At 34.1% G+C, this 24,205-nt stretch overlaps 2 protein-coding genes across 3 annotated transcripts; both read right to left on the bottom strand.

The window, feature by feature from the left end:
- Positions 1-1,159: 1,159 nt before the first annotated feature.
- Positions 1,160-11,052, bottom strand: LOC149420230 (uncharacterized). The gene is made up of 4 exons (XM_089636320.1): positions 10,876-11,052; positions 7,529-7,766; positions 5,205-5,351; positions 1,160-1,452 (listed from the first exon to the last, which is right to left on the bottom strand). The coding sequence occupies exons 1-4, from the start codon at positions 11,050-11,052 to the stop codon at positions 1,361-1,363; spliced, it is 654 nt and encodes a 217-aa protein (XP_089492446.1). The 3' UTR covers positions 1,160-1,360.
- A 5,106-nt stretch (positions 11,053-16,158) lies between these two features.
- On the bottom strand, positions 16,159-23,868 carry REG (proteasome regulator gamma). 2 transcript variants are annotated; one of them, XM_089636054.1, is made up of 5 exons: positions 23,695-23,868; positions 22,989-23,126; positions 19,886-20,104; positions 17,698-17,913; positions 16,159-17,255 (listed from the first exon to the last, which is right to left on the bottom strand). In XM_089636054.1, the coding sequence occupies exons 1-5, from the start codon at positions 23,713-23,715 to the stop codon at positions 17,112-17,114; spliced, it is 738 nt and encodes a 245-aa protein (XP_089492180.1). In that variant the 5' UTR covers positions 23,716-23,868; the 3' UTR covers positions 16,159-17,111. The 2 variants fall into 2 exon arrangements, with proteins under 2 accessions (XP_089492180.1, XP_089492181.1); XM_089636055.1 differs by lacking the exon at positions 23,695-23,868 and adding an exon at positions 23,417-23,685.
- Between the last annotated feature and the right edge of the window lie 337 nt (positions 23,869-24,205).

Raw genomic sequence — 24,205 nt, 5'->3', positions numbered from 1 at the left:
CTCCTGTAATTCACTCTTATGTTTAGTTTTGTAATGTTACAGAAAATTTTCTAGCATGACTTTAAAACAACTTAGAATACTGTAATTTTAAGTTTTTACCATGCTTTACATTGATATTATATTCCCTTGTGTAAACTTAAGAAACACACAATAGTATAAAATTAAATAATGCATTTCCGTCATTATATCGATTTTGTCGACACCGTGTTTTAGAGGGGTGCATTTATTATTACGTTCGCTTTCATCAGTAAATCAGGGCCTCGATTCTCGCCGAAGTCATTCCACGAGAATAAGAATCGACCAATGTATGTACTTTCGACGGCGATTGCGAGCGGCCTGTATTGGAGAATCGATACCCTGTGCGAACGCTAAATTAGGAGAAAAAATCACATTTTTAATGAGCGTTCGCTCACAACTACATAGTTGACAACAATTTGTCAAAATAGATCTCAGAATCATTGAATTAAATAATTCAATTATTTTGTGAATTCTTACTATATTAACAAATCTAATGCGTAAACTTTTGATAGCGCATTGTGAAAAAACTTTAATTTGTCATTTTACTCCATTGTCAGTGCGGCCAGTTCGTGAAATACTACCAAGACGTCACTATGACAGTACAACGCTCAGCGGAGAGTTAGCCCGTCATCCCACGAGTCGGTAAGCAATCGAAATAAACCAATTGCAGTAAGACCCTGCGCAGAAAAATTTCACCCTAAACTGCGCTCCAGACCGTTACCTCATTAAAACGAACTTAATTTTTGATTGCTTACCGACCCGTAAGAGGACAATTCTTTTGTTCGTCCAAAATATCATAAACTTACTCACTATTATGGTTGAAATTATTGTGTTTTTCAACTTTATGTTATTGTTAAATATTTTTTTTATTTAAAACTTAAAATAATATTGTATTTTTAAGAAACCTTGTTTCTCTTTTCACAACATATTTTCATATTTTGATATTTTATAGGCCGTAGAAAATTTTTTTAATGTCGATCCAATGTTTTAGGCGACACAACCGACTTGAGTGAATTCAAATAAAAATTAATAAACAAATTAGTTAAAACTGTGTTTTATTATTTATTTTTGTGATCCACATGTTGAAAACCTTAATTTAGCGTTTAACAGCTATAAACACGAAAACACAAAAACTGTTTTGAAAAAAAAAAAAAAAATTGAACAAAGTTTATTTTTTTACAAGATTTTTACAGGACTATAATTATTATAAAACATATTTTTGTTTCAGTAAAATGAGTAATGAAATAATAAGTTTTGCATTAAGTGATTTCAATTCATTTGAGTAAAATAAGCAATTTCATGCATATAAAAAAGTAACTAAGGATGGTACTCTAATAATATCTCAACTCGACGTCGATGAATTTTCATCTTTCTCTTCGGAGCATTTCCACGGTTGGGGATTTACATACATGGATGAGATTGAGCCACGCATGCCTGAAACAATGGCATATTTAATACATTATTCACATTAGCAATAGGAAAGCACGGTTCAAAAACCTAATATGATAGTTTCGATAAATCACTTTTTTTCAGTTTGCAATGTTTTCTGTGCATTTCAAATGCGCTATATACATCTTATTTGGTAAGTTTGCGTAAAAACAAATACTGTTTTAGAAACTAGATAAAATTATATTTCGGGCGGATGCAATTAAAATAAAAATGTAATATTTCTAAATAATAAAATTTTAATATGAAACGTGAAAAATGTTGTCAAAAACGCTAACCACATTTTTACTTAATTTTGTACTCCAATCATCGAAAAATTGAGAGAACTCGATATTTCGACAAAACGTTCGTTTTGTTTGGGGATTTTTTAAGAAAACTGTACCCTCATTTAATATAATAAAAAATAGTATTTAAAATTAAATCAATTGTTACGATAGCGGCGTGAAATATGAATTATTAATTTTGGCTATTTTTAGGATTTTATTAATCGCATCTAGTATACATGTTTGAAACAAACTGAAAAAAACAATTATTTTTCTTTCTATCCTCAAAAAAAGTATGCATTTCCGTGTGATAGAAAAAAAGATGAAAATACTTTTATAAAATATGGACGCCCGGTCATATATGACCCTTAAACGTTGGAAGGGTTAAAAGATACGTCAAGGACCACACGGAGAAAAATTAGTATTGCTAATATATGAATATTTGGGGATTATTGGTGTGAGGCACGAAATAAAAGGCGTGTCGTGAAGTTCACTGTGTTTATTGAGTCAGTTGCCGTGACGAGGAGATGATGTAGGACAAATGTTGAATACTCCGGTTGCTGCGGTGATGTGGTCTAGGCGGTATTTGGCGACGGCGCGTTGAGACCGGACTCGATGACTGTCAGGCACTGGCGATCTGGGGAATCAATACTCCAGTGCTGACGGAAGGGCGAAGGTGCGGCGGACCTTGTAGGCAGTTGAGCGGGAGCGGCGTAGACCAGTGAGGATGCTGCGTGTCCTCGTGGTGGTCATGGTGACGGGGAAGAAGCGCTGGTCAGAGACACTGGAACCAGGGCGCTTGTAATCCGAGTAGCGCTTGCCAGGGACGGCGATCTGGACAAGGCGCTATGATGATGTCCCGATGGAGTCCATGATGGTACGGGCGAAGCCGGGTATCTTTTCCTTCGCGCTAGTAAGAGGAGCGCGAATTATCACTCGTTGATTCTTGTTAAATGACGGCGGACTGATGACTGGCTGACTGACTCGCTGCGTCGGGCACATTTATACTGTTCGGCCGGTGGCAACAGCAGGTAGTTAAATGGCAACTAAATCCAGGCACTCGCACAGTCTGTGTGTTTCAGGAATCTTCGACAGCGCGGCAATTATGCATAGGCGGTAGACTCGAACCTTCTGGCGAGTTGTCGTAGTGTGACAGATCGACTGCGACGTAGGTAGGTTGCTTTGTTTTAATTTCGGCTGCAAGTACGTACCTGCAAGTACGTACCTGCAAGTACGTACCTAAGTAGCGTCGAGCTGTCTATTATTAATGAGACATTCTGGATGTTCTCTTGACGCTACAAATATATAAATGACACATTCCCCATACACACAAGCGTAGCTTTATTACGGTGGTACTCATATCTCAGTATCTCATCTTTATTGACATATTATGACAAATTTAAAAAGATTCTTAATAAATAAGTAATATTAATTTTTCTCCATGCAGGGATGGAACACCATTGGCATTGTTGCTTATGGGGTGATTTACGTTATGAAAGTGTGAAAACATAATATGAAGGGTTTGATACCGTTAAATGTCACAAAACAAAATTTTTGGTGTTACGAATGCCAAATTTTGCAAATCAGCCTTGTACGTTTCTAAAATATTCAATATCGCTCATAGTGCCGAGTAAAATAACCTTTTCTAAAAGCGACACACGGCTGTACTGAGTGTCACAAATGAATTAGATAATCATCCTTCTTGAAAAGTAATATGGACAATGGTCGTTCTTGAATGTGCGTCAATGTGGACAATGATCATTTTTGTAAAGGAAACTTCGGAATTAAATCACAATTTGTTTGTAATAGAAATATCGGTAGCTACATGCCGATGGCTTAGAATTGAAATATTATATATCCATATTTTTAACTATTATTATTTAGTGTGTACGAAAGAGCGAAGACACTTTTCGTCATACTTGCTAATAACAGCTGTTGAGCACGAGAAACAATGCCAATGACAGTGACGGAGTGCGGAAATTTTTTATTTTTTTTTTTTAAATTGAAAAAAAAAATGTTACCGGACAGCCCGAAGTGCCCATAACATTTTTTACTCCAAATGTGCTAAGGAATAGCTAATTAAAGTTTGTTGGGTACGTGCCGATACACCCTGTATATATATATTAAAGTTTAAAAATCATGTGTTCGTACACGCTTATTTCTAAAACTGTCCAACGAATTTCAATAACATTTTGTGAATGTGTAAGGTTGGTTCCAACTTGAAACGCAGGATAGTTTTGGACCCGATAGGGGGGTGGCTTTGTTGTCGAGATCTAAAAAAAATCTCAAACCCTCAATATTGTATAATGCGATTTTAAGATTTTTTTAAAGGAAAAAGTGTGGTAATTCATTTTTAAGTTGTGTACGCTTTATCTATTCATATTGGTTAAAGATGGACAGACAAAAAATATTGTTCACCAAATCGCACTACATTAATTAAAATTCATTACTATAATTCAAAACAACAGAATCAATCTTTGTTTACCTCATTTAATTTTTATCCATTATCAATTAAGAATTTTCTATTTATTACACTTGAATGAGATGAATAAAAAATTAAATAAATAATGTGTATCGAAAGATTTTATAAGGATCATATTCGTACGACAATCTGTCACACTGTGAAAGACATATACTTCGAGGCAGTTCTAAGAGTATAGAACGGTACCGGTTGCATTTTTACTTATTTTCTATCGTACTGAATAATAATCACAATCTGCTGAAATGATCGATATCAAATGATACGTCAAAACAATATATATTATGGAAGTGACTTGCGCATCTATTAAATGTATGTCAAATGCATAAAATATCCGACAACAGCGATAACAGATAAAGAACGGTCTACATAAAATGAGGTATACATAAAATGTGGTCTACATAGAAGGCGGTCTGTGGAAGGATATCGTTACCTACTGCTACATACCAATAAATAAATAGTAATTACTTTTTAAAAAAATTATGTACAACAGACATAACACTAGGACGCGAAATGAAATCAATACCAAAAAAGGACAAAGCCAATACGGAAAACATAAAAACTACACCATTTAATAAATTTAAAAGAGATACTTATAATTGGTAATTTTTAAGTTAAATGTACTAATATCTAAAATAAAACAAATAATAAATTAGTGTAAAGTGTGAGGCATTTCTAACTCGTAAATGAACTTTAGAAATCAAATTATGTATTACCTCAACACAGGCTTGTCCAAAGTGAGGTTAAAAATTCTAACGTAAAAAGATACAATGTAACAATAAATAAATAAATATGTTATTCTACAACAAGAACGCGAATTGTTAGCTTTTGTTTAAAATGAACATACTTCCAAAAAAAGACCTAAATTCTAATTCATACACAAAACCATATAGGTACAATGTGAGTTTAGAACGAGATACCCCATTAAGGTCACATTCTTTTTGACTTTGTTAAAAAACTAAAAATGAAAGACACCTCCTTCAAAAAGCTCCACTTACTTAGTTCGCCCTTGTTGAGAGGCACTGGCAGGGGTTTGTCTTTTGCCTGCTTCAACCATCGCTGATACGCTTCCTCGCCCATCTTTCGCCTTTGATTTTTGGTTCGGGCGATTGCATCAGCTTTTTCCTTCTCTCTCCGTTGCAACTCTGAAAAGAAAAAAAGTTATTGTTTTGTGAAATTTGTTAAAACTAGGTGTACCCCGCTACGCGTTGTCGTTGCTCAGTCTGTCTGTGCAGATAGAGTGCGTGTTGTTTTCACGTCCAACAGCTGGCCTTGTTTTTAGAAATAAGCATGTTTTTACCTGCCACAGGTGACATCTATATAATATAGGTATATAAAAACACACACGTGTTCGACGTTGTGTCAAAAGTTCAAAGCAATCGATGAAGAACTTTCGGAGATTTCAGATTTTGAATAAACGAACATTTACAATTTTATTTATATAGATAGATTGTGTAATAGCATTAATATTTGCCGTTAGTTTAGAGAAAATCTCTAAACCTATCCCTAACACCTGACTGGAATAGTATTAATAGCATTAATATTTGCCATTAGTTTTGAGAAAATCTCTAAGCCTATCCCTAACACCTGACTGGAATAGTATTAATAGCATTAATATTTGCCGTTAGTTTAGAGAAAATCCCTAAACCTATCCCTAACACCTGACTGGAATAGTATTAATAGCATTAATATTTGCCATTAGTTTTGAGAAAATCTCTAAGCCTATCCCTAACACCTGACTGGAATAGTATTAATAGCATTAATATTTGCCGTTAGTTTAGAGAAAATCCCTAAACCTATCCCTAACACCTGACTGGAATAGTATTAATAGCATTAATATTTGCCATTAGTTTTGAGAAAATCTCTAAACCTATCCCTAACACCTGACTGGAATAGTATTAATAGCATTAATATTTGCTGTTAGTTTTGAGGAAATCCTAAACCTATCCCTAACACCTGACTGGAATAGTATTAATAGCATTAATATTTGCTGTTAGTTTTGAGAAAATCCTAAACCTATCCCTAACACCTGACTGGAATAGTATTATAATAGCATTAATATTTGCTGTTAGTTTTGAGAAAATCCTAAACCTATCCCTAACACCTGACTGGAATAGTATTAATAGCATTAATATTTGCTGTTAGTTTTGAAAAAATCACTAAACCTATCCCTAACACCTGACTGGAAGTCACTGAAAAGTTACACCGATTGCATAGTCACATACTGGTAGGCATTGTGAATTTAATATCTGTACTCGGTTCCATGCTAACTCAACACAGTGACAATTCAACACACTTTTAAAAAGTGATATATAGTCATTAGAAACGATGAAATTTGTTTTTAACCTAACCTAACGTAACCTAAACTACTTAACCCAGTTAATAAAGTTTTTGTTTCATCACTTTCCGTGACTTTATATAACTTTTTAAATATGTGATGAATTATCATTGTGATGATTTATCCGGTCACCTCTGTACTCAATAATCATACACGACACAATAACCCAAAAATTACTCAAGATATCTCCAAAATTTAAACTTGCATCCGTATGCTTCTCGGGTACAGATCCAGGGCTAGTCCTTTGCGAGCGCAATTGGAGCAGTCCGCTACGGGCGCAAACTTGCCAATGCGCCAAGGAGCTAAGGTGCTGATAATACCTAACACCTAAAATACTGTACCCTTGAGGTTTTTAGTAGCGCCAAGCGCCGTTTGGTACAGGGCCGACCCCGTGCAGAACTGATATGTGCTACTACCTTCTACCTACGTAAAACATAGTCAAAAACTTTTCTTTTTTGAATCTGACACAAGGCCGGTCCTGTGCAGACTTAATTGGAGGAGTCCGCTCCGGGCGCCGACTTGCCAAGGCGCCAAGGACCCAAAGAAGCAAAGGCGCTGATAACACCTACCACCTAATACATCGCCCTTGAGATTTACTAGTGCCATCTGAAAGTAAATCATTTTATTGAAGTAGACGATTTTTGTATCCGAATGATTTGTTTTCACTTTTTTTTAATATAAGGTTAAGTATTTAATTTTCAGATTTTATTTAGGCATTCTAAGAATTTGTTCCTAACAGCTGGGTAGGCAGGTATTATTCTAAATAAAACCCAGGTGTCGTAACACGTAGGTAGGTATTATTCTAAATAAAAAGCAGGTGTCGTAACACGTAGGTATTATTCTAAATAAAACGCAGGTATAGTAAACACGTAGGTATTATTCTACGTAAACCGTAGGTATCGTAACACGTAGGTATTATTCTAAATAAAGCGTAGGTATCGTAACACGTAGGTATTATTCTAAATAAAATTGCTATAATCTGACCTCTTTTCATTTCCTCTTTTCGTTCGACCCATTCTCTGAGTTTATCTTCTTTACCCCTTATCAGCTCTCTTTTCTCTTCTTCTTCTCTTTTCCTCTCCATCAACTGGCGGGCTTTCTCCGCATCTTTCAGAGATTTTTTCTTATCTAGCCATTTTTTGAAAAGTATTTCTCGTGCTTCTGGCGTTAATCTCACTTCCTTTTCATTTCTTTGGTTCTGCTTTTTGGCAGATTCTTTTCTCTGTGCGATATGAAAAAAATAACATAAACATTAACTAACGGTGTATATAGGTATGGTATGAAAAGTGAATAAACATTTATTATATAAAACATAATTTAATAACCAAAAAATCAACAATAGATATGACTATTCTCTCTGAAAAATTAAAAAAGGAAGATTGGAATAATGTTTTAAACAGTGATGATACTGAAATTTGTTCGACTAACTTCGAAAATATTATGTCACAACACATTAAAAATTCGACAACTGAGATAACAACATACATAAAATCAAAATTAAGATGTTTAAAACCTTGGATTACCAAAGGACTTATTATATCTATCAGAAATAAAGAAAAACTTTACAAAATAACTTTAAAAAATCCCCAAGATGAAAAAGCATATATTTTCTATAAAAAATATAAAAATAAATTAACATCTTATATTAAAAAAAGTAAAGAAGAGTATTTTAAAAATAAAATATTATCTTCAGAAAATAACCATAAACAAATGTGGAAAACTGTTAATTTCGCCATAGAAAATACAAAAAAAACACAAAACATTAAGTACATTGAACATGATAAAAAAATTATAGATGCCAATATACAGCCTAAACAATGTGCAAACATATTTAATTCCTTCTTTGCAAATGTTGGGAAAAATCTTGCGAAAAATATTCATAAGCCTTCAAACCAAGAAAACCATAAAAATAAAAATATACAGAAACGTAATATACTTTCAATGTTTGAAACAACAACAGAATGTGAAATCTCGAAAATAATAGAAAATATGAAAGGAGGTTCGTCCCCCGGTTTTGATTCTATTACGACACACATGTTAAAAACTATGAAACCTCACTTAATAAAACCTATCACTCATTTAATAAACTTAAGTTTAACAAATGGAATTTTTCCAATGAACTACAAAACCACAATAATCTCACCTATTTACAAATCTGGAGATCCACATCAAGCAACGAATTATCGCCCAATATGTCTAATTTCTAATATAGGAAAGATCTTTGAAAAAATAGTAAAAAAACAATTGGTAAAATTTCTAGATAATAATAAAATATTACACAAAAACCAGTTTGGCTTTATAAAATCACTCAGCACACAAGATGCTATTGCTAACGTAACTTCATACATTTACGAATCATTAGATAAAGGTAAAAAATGTGCGGGTATATTTATTGACCTTAGAAAGGCATTCGATAGCATATCCCATGAGATGTTATTAAAAAAATTGAATAATATTGGCATAAAAGGCAACGCAATTAAATGGATCACCGACTACTTAAAAAACCGTCCTCAAGTAGTAAAAATCAATCGTGTTAATAGTGATCAAGAGATTACAAGCTTTGGAATCCCCCAAGGTACAGTGCTTGGACCAATTCTATTTACTATATATGTAAACGATATTTTTTTTCAACCCTTACATGGTCAAATTACGTCATACGCCGATGATACAGTATTAATAATAAGTGATACGACTTGGGAAAATGTAGAATTAAAGGCCACAGAAGACATCAACACGATCAAGAATTTTTTCGACACTAATTTACTGTCACTTAATAAAGAAAAGACATTTGTAATTCCATTTGCAATCCATACAAATGATACTCCTAAAAATTTTAACATTGTCATACATAATAATACTAAAATTCACAGCCAAAACTATTGCAAATCAAACTGTACAGTACTAAAAACAACAAATAAAATTAAATATCTAGGAGTAATTATTGATAAAAATCTGAAATGGAAGGAACAAATATGTCAAGTAGTAAACAAAATTAGAAAATTAATATATATATTTCTAAGAATTAGAAACTTTCTGTCGATAAAAAATCTATATTTAATTTACTATGCCTTAGTTCAATCCACTTTACAATACGCTATTATTAGTTGGGGATCCGCGTATAAATGTAACCTTCTTCCAATTGAAATTATACAAAGAACAATTATTAAAATTATATTAAAAAAATCCTTTGACTACCCAACAGAACGCCTGTTTGAAGAATTTCAAGTACCTACATTTAAAGACCTATATATTAAAAACTCATTAATCCAAATTATAAAAGAAAAAGATAAATATCAATTTTTAAATGAAAACAGAATGCGACTTAGACATGTTTTTCTATGCCCAAAACTAAATACGTCTTTTGCACAACATCATTATACTTACCAGGGAAGAACTTTTTTCAATCGTCTACCAGAAGAAATCAGAAGCATTAATGATAAAACCCGAATACTGCTCTCTGTCAAGAGACATTTTAAAAATATTCTGAAAAAAAAAACTACTGTCACTTAATTAATCTCACAAATATCCTTAGTTTTCCATAACTTCCTTTCTTTTTTAAATTATAATAAATTAATATACACTACTATCAAAAAAAATACGACAGCAAACATACATTTATGTAAAAAGAATTATTTAAGTACTAACTAACAACAACATTTATGTACACTCCCCTTCCATACACAAGCAAATGCTTTCAATGGAAGAGTAGTAAAAAAATACAAGATGTAAAATTAATTATGTACCATGTAAACATATTATTAAAAATAAAAAATAATTACAAAAAAAAAAAAAAAAAAAAATAACTAAATGCCTTTTGTTGTTATTATTATGGTATACGGTATATATACAGTATACGGCGACTACGCACAAAGTAATTAATTTAAATTTACATTACAATTAAAACAAATAAATTTAGTTTTTAATACATCAAATCAATATCAAAGCAGTGCCTTACAAAAAATTTTTCCTCCCTTAAAAAATTGAATGCCCCCTGAAACTTATTTAGCGCTCAGCTCCAACTAAAGACGCCAAAAGCTTAGCCATGTACGCCTGGTATATTACTTTATATTTATGTTCGTAAGAGAAAATACTTTGGGGATGCTGTGTGGAGGATCTTTTTAAGGAAAGGAAGTTCTGTGAAGGAAAAGGGTATGAGGGGTTGGTAGGAATCTAGGGGTCATTGACACCTCAAACTATAAACCCGGGCACCCCTGCTGAAGGTTTGCTTGGAGTGACCTAGGGCAGAGATGTCGGTTATCCAATAAATGGTTCCCGGGCGGCGGTACACAAACCCGCCTCCCAAATTGAAAACTAACAAAATTGTAACAAACCTCTTCTTCCTTACGTGCTAGCCAGTCGTTGAATGCTTCCCTTCTTGCCACTTCGTAGGCCTCTTGATCGTCTTGCGTCGCGCTAGAAGAAGGCGAATTTAGCGAGAGTGTAAAGCTATCATTACTTTCGTAATATCCGTTTCTTTCCAGAGTTAAAAATTCGTTTCGAACCGTCATGCTAGATTCACCGTCACTATCACAATGAGATTCAATTTTGCAGTATTTTCGAGACGTGCTCGGCCTTTCGCTTTTTGATTTAGGCAGATCGCAGTAAGAAGCGCTTTTGGGACCGATTAATCTGTTCGTTTTATAGCTGTCTTTCTCTATGATAGTGTCAGCTGATTTTACCGATGAGACGACTTTTTCACTCGACTGAGCCTGACTGGCATGGCGAATGGGACGATGTAATACGACGGTGTTGTTGTTCACTTTACTAGGTCTCCATGAGGGTTTCTTAGGGGAATATTCCCCACATCCACTGTTATCCAAACTTTTTAGATAAAGGTCTTTCATCGAATTGGCTGCCGATTCCATGACTCTGTGAGTATCATAACCAGACGAATCTCCGTGATCGGTATTTAATTTAGTTTGCAAGTCTTTAGAAGTCATTATTCACAAATATTTGTCAAATTAAATGGGAAGTTTTTCGAAAAGTTAACAGTCATATAAAATAATAATTAGAAAAGTATTTTTGACATGTCAGGGTGTAAATATACAATGAACAAAATAAGAGAATGCTCAATCATTCTTGATCCGTTTTTCAAAAAATATTTTCAAATGAACATGAGAAAAATAAATGGAACCTAGTTAATTTTGTACGTTGCACATTAGGTTCATGTAGGTAGGTAATTCATTGTAACTTTTGTCATTTCCATATATCTACCTCAATTTTCCCCGTTTGATTCCGTATTGTTTTCTAAAACCGGGACGTATGATAATATGTTGGCAACGGTTCCATGCTAACTCAACACAGTGACTATTCAACACACTTTTAAAAAGTGATATAAAGTCATTAAAAACGACGAAAAAAAAATTTTTAACCTAACCTACTTAACCCAGTTAATAAAGTTTTTGTTTCATCACTTTCCATGACTTTATATAACTTTTTAAAGATGTGATGAATTATCATTTTGATGATTTATCCGGTCACCGTTGGCAACAGCAGCGGCCTTCGTCCTGCGCTATTGGAAGTGATTATTATCCATTATTATCTTTCATTATGAAATTGGACAATATACTTACTTCTCCCAAAAAGCAGTGCTAGTGTACCCCTGATCATTCCAATAGCATCGTCATATTCAATACTAAACTTATGTCACAACGCGACTTGTGTCCGCCTAATATTATCAACGCAGTATTTACATTTCCATTTACGGATTTCGAAATATTCGAAGATTCATAAACACTTTTTTTTATGTGAATACAGCACAGGAGTATAGACTATTCCCAACCGTTTGAAGCCAGTGAAACTATGGCATCGCCAATTGAGGTAGGTTGTGAGGCTGAAGGTAGTAGGGAGGGTAAAGTAACTTCTACCAATATTAAACTGAAATGCTCCATATTATTATTTTAAAGAATGTAGGTAATAGGTTCTCAATATAAAATTAATATTCCATAGGTTTTATGTATAATTTAAACGATACACAAACATAATTTTTTTATTACCCTTTTGTCTCTCCAAATATGTGAAAAGAATAGCCCGGAATTGAATTATCTATCAGTGGGACCCTTTATATTATTTTCCTAAATTCTTCGATTGGCATCACTGGTTTGCGAAATTCATTATTTCGTCAATATTTGAATGATTTTATTATTTTTTACCGCCGTGCATTATTTATGCCACCGTGGGTGATTTATTTATGAGACCGTCACACAGCTATATTCACACACACTCCTAGCTTCATTCACTTTCATGCATCTCCTCTTATTTTAAATATTGACATTAATAGACTCATTTTATTCCCTTTGTCATGCCATATCTTTGGGTGGCCCTGACTTCTTTCATTAATTAGAATATTATCATTTTACTGTAATAATATATACACTTATGAAAATTACATTCATATTTATTGCCCGAATAGCCGAGTGTCCAATGAATCTGGTTCTCAACCAGGCGTTATGGCTTCAATCCTCGATCATTGCACAAGCAAAATTTTCCAGTGAAAGTATTTTTTTTAAATATTTTCTGGTCATTCGTAATCCAGGAATTTGACCTCTTTAAATAAATAAAATATTGCTTGCTAAGATCATAAACATTTGGGTAAATAATATTGAAGTGTTTTTTCACTATTTTTAGATGCATGAAAGCATCGCCAAATACAGCTGAATCATGTTATACATATAAGTAAATAAAGATGTTATTACCATTTCGAGACAAATTCGTTCGCTCAATATTGTGTGCAAATTGTCAACGCTTCCAACATTTACACATATCCAGTGGGGGCTCGTGAATTTTAAGTGAACTAGAGTGCAAAGATCTAAAATGATAGAATCTTGATACAAAAAATGTAATTTTGAAAAAATAAAAATCATAATCTTTTTTTACATTCAACTCCACACAGGATGCCTTGAGGGAAATTATTTTCCTTTGTCATCTTTGGGGATGCTGTGTGGAGGGTCTTTTTGAGGAGAGGAAGGAGTGGAAGTGGTTTTGATGAGACCTATGTTGTAGGAGGGAGGAATCACAGAGGTTGGAAAATCGTACCACAGCCGAGCTGTTGAACTCAAGAACAAGGCATAGAAGCGTCTCGTTCTCATGTGACTAATGTCAACCGTGTGCATATGTTGGGGGCGCGTTTGGCGTGTTTCCCGACTATGCACTGGTGCTGAAGCGATCATTGACATTAGTTCCTCGAAGCATCTTCCATTTCTGCATTCAAGGGAAAAGTTATATGTACATATTAAACTCAAACAATATACTTAGTTTATGTACTCAGTATGCCTAAATTAAATTACTATCTTAAAATTTTATTAATTTTCTTCTCGTCAAGCAGTACTTCAGCTCCTTGTCTTTGGACCCAAAGGCTGTGGGTTCAAGACCCGGTGCGCAAATTAGTAGTATGTATCGACCTTATACATTTATTTCTCCTTCGGATATACCTCTACTTAAGACAAAAATAAAAATGTCACTTTATCAAGTATGGTACTGTCTACATGTTGACTTTAACAGGTATAGTACTGTCTACGTGACTTTAACAAGTATGGTACTGTCTACATGTTGACTTTAACAAGTATGGTACTGTCTACATGTTGACTTTAACAAGTATGGTACTGTCTACGCGTTGACTTTAACAAATATGGTACTGTCTACGTGTTGACTTTAACAAGTATGGTACTGTCTACGTGTTGACTTTAACAAGTATGGTACTGTCTACGTGTTGACTTTAACAAGTATGGTACTGTCTACGTGTTGACTTTAACAAGTACGGTACTGTATACGTGTTAACTTAAACAAAAATATTTTTTTTATCTATTAAAGTTTCTTGTCGGCCCCTATAGATTAAACTAAATGGGTACATTAGGAAACATAAATCTGTTCTCGAGAGCAAGAATAGGACGAGTAAAAATTAGGATAATAAGTTACAATTTATTAAGTTTATTGTAGTAAAGCGCACTTGAAGTGAAATAGTACAAAACTGGAGTTTATTATTATTACAATAAAGGAATTCATTTAAGTCATATTATCCACTCAAACGATTTTTGGCAAATTATGTTTACAAAAATGTTTAGAGTGATCACTTACCATAATGTGCCAAATTTATAGAACCTACAAATATGGGATAAACAAGGAAATCTAGATGGATTCATTGGCACCGCAGTAAGCAGTTTCAAGTTTCCATACTAATATTTTGAGGAATGGTACTAATTAAATAATATGGTAAATGTCAACATATAATTTATATACAGGGTGTCCGGAAACTCGTAGTACAAGCGGGAAACTGGTGAATCTACATCACATTTGGAGTCGATTTTGTAGTATATATTTTTTTTATTTGAGCTTTCGTTATCGAGTAAATCGAGTTTGAAGTTGAGTTTGTTTTTTTTTTTTTTTTTTTTTTAATCAAATTCTTATAAATTATTACTGAAGATCAAAGTACCCAACTAATTAAAACTATTTGAAAGTAAAACAAATGAAGAAACTCGGATTTGAAGCATTATTTTGAAATCACCCTTCATTTAACCCGGTGTAATCATAAAATATTTCTGCTCTGCAGGGTTAAAACATCTGTTATTCAACCCTAAACACCAGAAAAAACTTTAACCCTAAAATAGCCGAAAAATATTTTTTTTTGTGTTTTTTTTTTTTTTTTTTTGAAAATGCTCAAATCAAAAAACTTTATGTTTTTTTGGGTTCCCCATGTGGTGTAGATTCTCCAGTTTCCCGCTTGTACTACGAGTTTCCGGACACCGTGTATATACAACACCAATAAGTCCACTGTGGTGAAATGTTGGCAAAGCATTTTTTTTTTCAAACAAAAACCAAAAATTATTTATTTTCGTGCGCTTTGTTGCTGTACTACGTATGTTAAGCACAATAAATAATTTTGTAGGTTATTATTAAATTTATTATTAAAAAAAAATTGTTTGCCATTATTTCACCCAAGTAGACTTATCGTATACAAGAACTATACGCCTCATTATGTGTATTAAAAAAATTCTCCTATCATTCTGAATGAAAGTTTATTTTTTATTTTTTTTTTTTTCAGAATAACTTTATAGAGTAAAACCCCAAATTGTAATATTTAATTATTATTGAAGACAATATATAAGACGCTGTCTAGATTGCATTTAGTTCGGGTTGAATCTTGCGATCATACATAAAGATAGTTGCCAATAAAAATGTGCGGTGAAAAAATGAAGACAATGTTGGTAGTTCTTTTTCGAAGTTTGATACAGTTAAATGTGACCGAAGGGGATAGGGTCCCATTAGCTCAGTGGTAGAGCGGTGCCCCGGCAAGGCAAGGTTCCTGGGTTCGAGTCCTAGATGTGACCGTATCCTTTTCTGATTTTTCTGTTTCAGATTTTCGTTTAGAAATCGCTAATATTGTCTTCAATAATTAACGTTTATTTTTCTTAGTATCGTGGAGGAGGGTTGGTGATGGTCAAAGTGGGGAGTTGAAATATTACAGCTTGACACACTTATCTTAGCAGGTGGCCAAAGTGGAACTAACGAACTATTTTGCAAATCTGTAGATCGGTATCCACACTAGCGATTCCAAAGACACAATTTTTCACACATTCTTCTAGTCCTGCGTTTAATAGATATTTATAATAAAAAATATGTAGAGAATGTCTTTTCTTTATTGAAACATTTTTGGTAAAACCCAAAACATACTAAACAATATCATTATATTAAAATTGAAGTGCTTAAATAGACAATAGTGTTTGTTTTGGCAGCAAATAATTTTAAAGGCATTTTTTTATAAATTCTGTGGAAATGGATCAATATTCACAGTGCCAAATTCCTACAAAAATCAGAGGCACTATTATTCAAACTATCAGTAGGTAGAAATATGAGGTCTCCAATGAAATCTTATAAAAAAAGTTGTCCAGTTCCTCTCTCCGTATCTCGAAACATTCTCACGAGCCATGACCTGCGTCGCAGTCAAAATTAGTAACATAACTCTAGAGATAGTTTCTAGAATACCTAGAGAAGTATAATACATCTTGCAGTAGTTCTGAGATGGAGCACACTTGGCTTGATATTAAACCCATACAGATGCGGTTATCACAAACAACGGACAAGGCCCAAGTGTGTTGAATGTCAAATGCAACTAAAGACTTACAGAATAATTTACATAATAGAAATCGTAGGTTTGTAGGTGATTTTGTATAAGATTAGGTTGCTATTGCTTTAGTGTCTTCTTCATTCGTTATACAGACGGTAAAAATATTCAAAATGCAAAAACTTGTTCACATTACGGTGTAATTGGCGAAACAATACGCCCGAGCTCAGTATATGTTAATCAATATAAACACGAACCATCAACACATACGTTAGAAGCTAGGGAATAAATAATACATCTGCCACTAAATAGATCCACTGTCGCAACCAACAATGACAAAGCACTATCACCGACATTGTTCGTTGGGAGAATGGAAATCTTCTCAGACCACTTCCGTATTAACCGCACTGTCACTGACTCCTATGCTCTAATTCATCTTTTAGTCTAATGGATCCTTTTTGATATTAATGTCCAATTTATAGTTGAGATTATGATAATGGAATGAAGGCCTTAGTATAGAGAGTCTGTATTCGACGAGCGAGGTTTCTTTATTTTCTCCAGATTCTTAATGACAATGTCGTGGAGAGAGCAGTATCTGTTGCGGATCTCACACATCACCAGCCACAGGGACAGGTATTCCTTCTCGTCCAGCTCCTACAACAAACAAACAACTAGAATGAATATAAATAATACACTAAAACCCCTTCACAACAAGTTTTCACGCTGAACTTGTGTTTTCAGTCCCTTCAAATTCAAGGTTTCCTCACATAACAAGTTTAGTTTAGGTTCCTAAAAAAAACACAATTCTTTACGAATATATTGTATACCAGTGGACAGCAACGGGCGGACCTAATTGGAACAACAAACAGGATAAAACTGGACCGCCAAAATATATTTCGACCCCTGTTATTGGATTTTGATGGTACGTATTGCGACCAAAAGTAAGAAATTATTTAAAACAGAAATTAATCAGTCCTTAACCTACATTTTTTTTTCCATGAGTTTCATAATATTACCAGCTTTTTTGGCAGCCAAAACTGTTTTGAGCATGCAAAAAAAAAAAAAAAATTAATTTAGGAGTGTCCATTTTATTTACCTGAACGGCTCGTCTATAGTCATCAATGTGTGGGTACTTGGCTACTTTGGAGACGATCTTGGCGCGGGACATGAAGTAGCGGGAGATTTGGTCGAAGAAAGCGGCGGCCTCCGACTCCACGGCCTGAATCTCCGCCAGCGTGTCCTCCTGGATTGACACACCAAAGTTGTTGCCGTCTTCTATTTTGGGGATCATGAAGGATATCCACATTTTCAGCTGAAATAAAATGAAAATAATTATTAAACTCTTGTTCACCAGCGTATCCTTAAGGGGGTATTTCACTATGTCGGGCTAAATATCTGACTAGCTATCCGTTGGCTGGCTTTAAAGATCAGAATAACTTCGTTATTCAACGGCGACCGTTTCACCATTGTTTCCGAGCTTCCGGATAGATAACACTCGAAATAGTCTAGCAACATCGCAAAATGTTTGCAGTTACTCCATCTACTGCCACGGCTGTCATGCGTCACAGTCCGCACACCGCGAAGTGTGCATTTTTTTATTTATTTATTTATTTTATTTATTGTGGTATTTTAAGTAGGTACATAGTTATCTATGTCCTAATACAATCCTTATATACATATAATTATGGTAACATATTTAAAATAAATCAATCACATATTTTCTTAATTTTTTTGGTTATGTTATGTTGATTATCAGGTCATTTTAGATAGATTCGTGTCGAATTAATACAATGTTTCTTATTTTGAACACAATCAAATAATTCAGGATGGATCATACAAGCATTCAAATTCATTCAACAAAATTCGACTCACTCCTCAGCTGTCAAACTCGGAATGTTTTGACGCCATCTTTGATTCGAGGAATAGCGCCTAACGTGAAGTTCGAGCACTGATTAGTCAAATCGAACTTTAACCCGAGCGTTAGCGTTATTCAGATATAGTGAAAACGAAAAAATGACTAATCCGCGGATTAGTGCTTAGTCAGAACATAATCAGAGATGGTGAAATACCCCCTAAGGGTAATAGTAAAAAAATCATTTCTCTACAATTTACAAAAGCATAAATTTGCAAAAAAACAAGTAAGTTATTCTGAAAATTGACGATCAGGGAATTAGTTCATTTTCTAGTACATACGGATTTTAAAAAATCAGATCCTTCCAACCTTCCTCATCCCTATCACCTTCCTCATCCCTATCACCTTCCCCTCGGCAGTTCGTCAACATAATCCAAGTTAGGGTATAACTAACGTGACCCTAAATACGGTACGTCCTGTCTTCCGACTGAGAGCAAAAGATTGTCAAGTATAAGAGTGTGCGTCCTGACGAAAATCGATCCCCCCTATATTATATTTACATTAAAACTTCAAGGAAGTTGAAGATAAAAGGTTAAAAAATTAATAATTCTCAACTCACACGTTAACCTACTTAAATTTGAGCAACCCACTAATGTAAAGAAAGTCTTACAAACCTCATTATTAATTTGTTTACTTAAGAAAATAAATTACGGTGATTTCAAATTTTATTTAAATTGCCAAGATTAAAATGACAGCAAAAAGGAAATATTTATGTGACTCAACAACATTGCATGATAGATGTTATTGAGTCACATAAATATTTATGTGAATCAACAACATTGCATGATAGATGATGCAATCACTGTTACTGAAAAGCATTATTTGAACTAATTAAAATGCAGTGCAATATGTGCATGAATAGGTTTAGTTGACAAAGCAGATATGATGCTTACTTCTGTAACTTGGTGAACAGGCGTCAGGCGGGAATATTGTACTTGTTCTACCGGTATATTAATGAAAGACGCTTCGAGGAACTAGCGACTTTGATCCTTTCAGCACCAGTGCATAGTCAGGAAACAGGCCAAACCCACGCCCAACATTTATACACGGTTGTCATTCGTCACATGAGAACAGGTATTTTCTATGACTCATTCTTGAGTTTAACAGCTGTGGAAATATTCGCTGGCCTCTGTATCTCCTACTTCCTACAACATTGGTCTCTTCAAGACCCATGATCCATCACATGTGTAATCCCCAAAGATGACATAGGCCCAGAGGGAAATCATTTTCCTCAGGGCCTCTTGTGTGGAATTAATAAATAAAAAAAGACAACATCACAAACAAGATGCATTGATGGGAGATTCATAAAATTATTGTTGGCCCTGAAATACTTTCCTTAAAATATATGTAAGCGTTTTAGAAGACGACTTACCAGATTTGAATCTTCCACCAGCTCTCGAATGCGTGGCTTCACCAGCAATATGAGATCGCACAGCGGCTTGTTGCAGGGCACGGTGCCCGAGGGCAGCGCATACACGCGGCAACCCCCCTCCCCGCCACCGCTCATCCCCTCTTCCACGCGCGGCCGCTTGGCCCCTGGGAGGCCCCCGTTATTCTCCACCAGGGGTGGAGGCACGGGAATGTTCAGATCCTGGAAATAAGCATAAACAATCATTATTAGGATATTTTTAATGTTCTCACTATTCTAAGAGCTCATAGACACACTTTGAATGAACCAAGTTTTTAAAACACCAAGGACAGGTTGTATTACAGGAATTAAACAATTCTTCAAATTTCAAAGTTAAAATTCAAGTTCTGTTATTAATTACGTACAAACCACTGGCCCATGGTGAAATAATAGAACTTAAATTTGAGTTTTGAAATTTGCTGAATTGTAAAAATTCTGTGAAACAGCCCATCCTGAATATAATATCACTATTTACTGTAAAAACAAATGAACCATGATTAAATATGTATCATTTGTGCAATTAGATTCCATGAAACCAATGAGATAGGTAGGTATATAAAAAACAAATTCCTTTCATTCTTCTACTAATTAAGTAGAAATGAAATGTTATTTCAATAATTTTTGAATAAAGATTGAAACTGCTCCCCAACTCAAACATGAGAAAAAAAAAATATGTATATTTTTGTATAAAAAAAATGTACATAATAAAAATAAATTAGGGCCCGTTCCCACTTCCGTTTTCAAATCGGAGGCGGGTCCCGTTTTAAAAACGGATGGCCAATGGCCCTGTTCACACTACCGTTTTAAAAACGGATCCGTTTTAAAAACGGACCATACTCTACGAAAAAAAATAATTGTCGATTCAACAAAAACATGTTATTTGCTCATTCTTCAGTAATGGTGCGCAATGGACGACGATGAAGCTCTTTTTGTCATGTTGTACTTATTAAAAAGAAGGAAAAAAGTGAAAAGAAAATTTTGGGTACACCCAATCATAGCCGAATGATTTTCTGTAGGAATTTTCCAAGTGTTAATTGGTGAGTTGAGAAGTGATGAACTAAAGTTCTTTAATTATTTTAGAATAATAATGATTGGATTATTTATATAGCGCCGTTTTCACCATGAAAAATCACCTCAAGGGCGCTTAATGGCTTAAGAGAATGTCTATCACTTCCTTTAACCATCTACTGGAATGAGTTTCAGAGAGCTTAACATATCAAAATACAAAATTGAGAAAGTGCATTTGTCCTGAAGAAAGGCTATCGATATTTTAAAGTAAGAAAACAATAACAACTCAAATATTTTTATTATGTGTTTATTTAACTAATACGCTCTTCCGTGCATCTCATTAAAGCTTTAAAATTTAAAAAAAGTAAACTTAAAAAAATAAAAATAAAAATTTTGATGTACAAAAGTTGTGTACACCAAGTGTTTTGTTTTTATTTAGTTAAAGATAAAATATTACCATACTCTTTCTTCGACCAGTGGTATTAAATTTTCGGGATTTATTTCCTTATCCATTATTGTAGTTTTGATTTATTTACTTAACAAAATAACCAAATACAAGCACGCAGCGTGCCTGCTTCCTTGCGACTGGGAGCGGGCGGGGAGGGGTCGGGGTGTGGCGGGGACTCTGCCGGAACGACTGGACGACAAGTGTGAACAGCTCCATACAACACTATGAGCGAGCGTGTGCCGACACGATTTGAAAACGGACGCGCTGCGTAGGCGAGCCATCCGACAAAAAATGTCGGATCCGTTTTCAAATCGTGTCGGACAAGTGTGAACAGCTCCATACATCCACTACAGCCACTAGGGCATCCGATTTTAAAACGGGACCCGCCCCCGATTTGAAAACGGAAGTGGGAACGGGCCCTTAAATTAAAATTTGGTAGCCATACAGAAAAGTGGGGCACGTTTAATATGCACTTTAAAAAAAGCCACCATGTTTCGTTGTCAAACATTTTCTTGGAAATTACAGATTCTTCAAAATAACCCAAACTAACACCCTAAAAACCCTATTTTGTGCATGTTACTTGAACCCCCGACTGAAATAGTTTTCTCCATTAGATATGTTAAAATCAAGTGTTTTTTTCTTAGAACCTTTGCATGCAAAATTTTAAGAATTCGAAGAATTGCTATTCGAAGAATCGCTATTAGAAGAATCGCTATTCGAAGAATTGCTATTCGAAGAATCGCTATTAGAAGAATCGCTATTCGAAGAATTGCTATTCGAAGAATCGCTATTAGAAGAATCGCTATTCGAAGAATTGCTATTCGAAGAATCGCTATTAGAAGAATCGCTATTCGAAGAATTGCTATTCGAAGAATTGCTATTCGAAGGAAATTTGCGAAAAATGTGTATTTCGAAAACTGCCATTTGAAAAATATGTCCTTCAAACAATTGATTTGGGTAAATTGATTTTAGAAGAATTTACCTATAATCCCCTGTATCAGATGGATAGTAATGCGAAGTAAGCATTTCAGTTTCCGGAAATGGAAAAAAGCATTTTAAACGTAATTTTTTCATTTTCGGTTGCTGAAACAGTTTTTTCATTGTTATCTAATTTGGTAAATATTTCCCTAACCGCTGCACTTTTAATAGGCATAGATTATGGAAATCAAACTAAGTTTAAACTTAATTACTAGAAGAAACAATGATTTACCTCAGTATAGATGGTAAAAGATGCATTATAATTCCATTTTTATGCAATGAAAATTCATAATTTTCCTTTAAAATCGATCTCCTTGCTACCATTTTGAGCTTTTTTCTATGGAGTAACACTTGCGAAGGTTTCGTTTCAATCTAAATATGCATAAATTACTTAATTAACCCAATATAAGAACCTAATAACCTATTTTGAGCACCAAATAATTGTTACACAAAGCGTAATTTCCATAATCTGTGCCTAAAAGTGCAGCAGTTGGGAAAATAATTACCTCTAATTTAAAATAAAATGTGCCTATTAAGCAGGCCCCACTTTTCTATATATTTACTCGGAATTCTAGAATTTTACTATCATTTTAGCTTGAAAATGTTACTGCAATATTTTATTAAAAAACTCACCGAGTGCACATCTGCAAAATTCCTATTTTGGAAGTTGGGGGTCTCCAGTAACTCATTGAGTTTCACAATTTTCTCCGGGAATCCTTTAATAATAAGTACTTCTGCTTTTGTTTTCAGAGAATCCTTGTAGTCCTGAACCTTAAAACGAAAGCAGTCAATCATTGAACGGGAAGAGAAATTGTTAAAATGACAGCATTATAATGTAGCAAAACCAGTAAGGAACATTTAATAAGTCCACCATTTAAAATCACAGATATTTGCGTTGTGAATACAACGAAAATATTCTCACAGGTTACGAAAGTGACAGCTTTAAAAAAGTTTGTGCAAGTTTCTGACAGTAGTCTAAATCTGAAATAGCCAACAGAATATATGAATTATGGCGTCTTTTGAGGGGATAGTTAAATGGTTATGGTTATTTTTATTATTACCGGGTTCAACATTTTGAAACGTGGTTGCAGCGGCTTTCAAATCACGCAAAATAAAGCGACGTATGTAAAGTCGATATGTTCTCCTTTACAACTACGCGTATCCTGAGAAGTATTGCGCAAATTAGACTTGATTTAATCACTGCCAATAATTAACACGGTTCTGAAAATGCTTTTGCCTCAAGAACCAGAAACACTCAAGTCAGGAATGACAAACGAAGAACGACATAACAATGTGATGTACCAACTGTGTCGGTGTACAGTCAACCAATTTATCATACCTTTTTCGCGATGTCGGCCATTACGAACAATTATTATAGGGTCAAGAAATAGTTTAAAATCTTTAAATTTTGAACTACCAAAGCCCAGTTAGCTAAAAACGTGTTTATCACCCCCTGCCAATTTACAGGTTCCTACAGGCTTCCTACCTACAGTTTCGGTTGTCTATGATTTTCGATTTGTAATTTTCATGAACCTATTTTGGTTCGTTCGATTGGTATTTGTTGTTTTCCATATTGGTGAGTCTTTGTTAATTCAGATTGGGAATGATTTTACAAAAGTAACAGCCCAACACCATCCAGCAACAAACGTTTTTTCTAAATTTATTTTTGAATAAACCATCTATATTAATTCATTTTTGACATTCGAATGATATAATTTTTTTTTAATTTGCGCAATTACTGTCATATTACTCAACATTGCGCAATATTTTATATGTTAAAAATAATTAGCGTGAGTGGCTCGCCTTATCCGAAGATAGAACTATATAGTGATGGAAACAATCGATGAATC

This window comes from Hesperophylax consimilis, chromosome 10, assembly GCF_061612785.1.
Source record: "Hesperophylax consimilis isolate HC1 chromosome 10, BYU_Hcon_1.0, whole genome shotgun sequence".
NCBI classification, from domain to species: domain Eukaryota; kingdom Metazoa; phylum Arthropoda; class Insecta; order Trichoptera; family Limnephilidae; genus Hesperophylax; species Hesperophylax consimilis.
Note: the sequence above shows the minus strand (reverse complement) of the source record. Positions and strands in the feature narration are given on the sequence as shown.

Coding starts and splice junctions, on each gene's coding strand:
- LOC149420230 (XM_089636320.1), bottom strand. CDS start 11,052: ATGACGGTTCGAAACGAATTTTTAACTCTGGAAAGAAACGGATATTAC. Junction 5,352..7,528: donor AAAAGAGGAAATGAAAAGAG/GTCAGATTATAG, acceptor TTTTCTTTTCAG/AGTTGCAACGGAGAGAGAAG. Junction 1,453..5,204: donor TCTCAACAAGGGCGAACTAA/GTAAGTGGAGCT, acceptor CCATTGTTTCAG/GCATGCGTGGCTCAATCTCA.
- REG (XM_089636054.1), bottom strand. CDS start 23,715: ATGGCCGACATCGCGAAAAAG. Junction 23,127..23,694: donor TGGCCGACATCGCGAAAAAG/GTATGATAAATT, acceptor TTTCGTTTTAAG/GTTCAGGACTACAAGGATTC. Junction 17,256..17,697: donor ACTATAGACGAGCCGTTCAG/GTAAATAAAATG, acceptor TGTTTGTTGTAG/GAGCTGGACGAGAAGGAATA.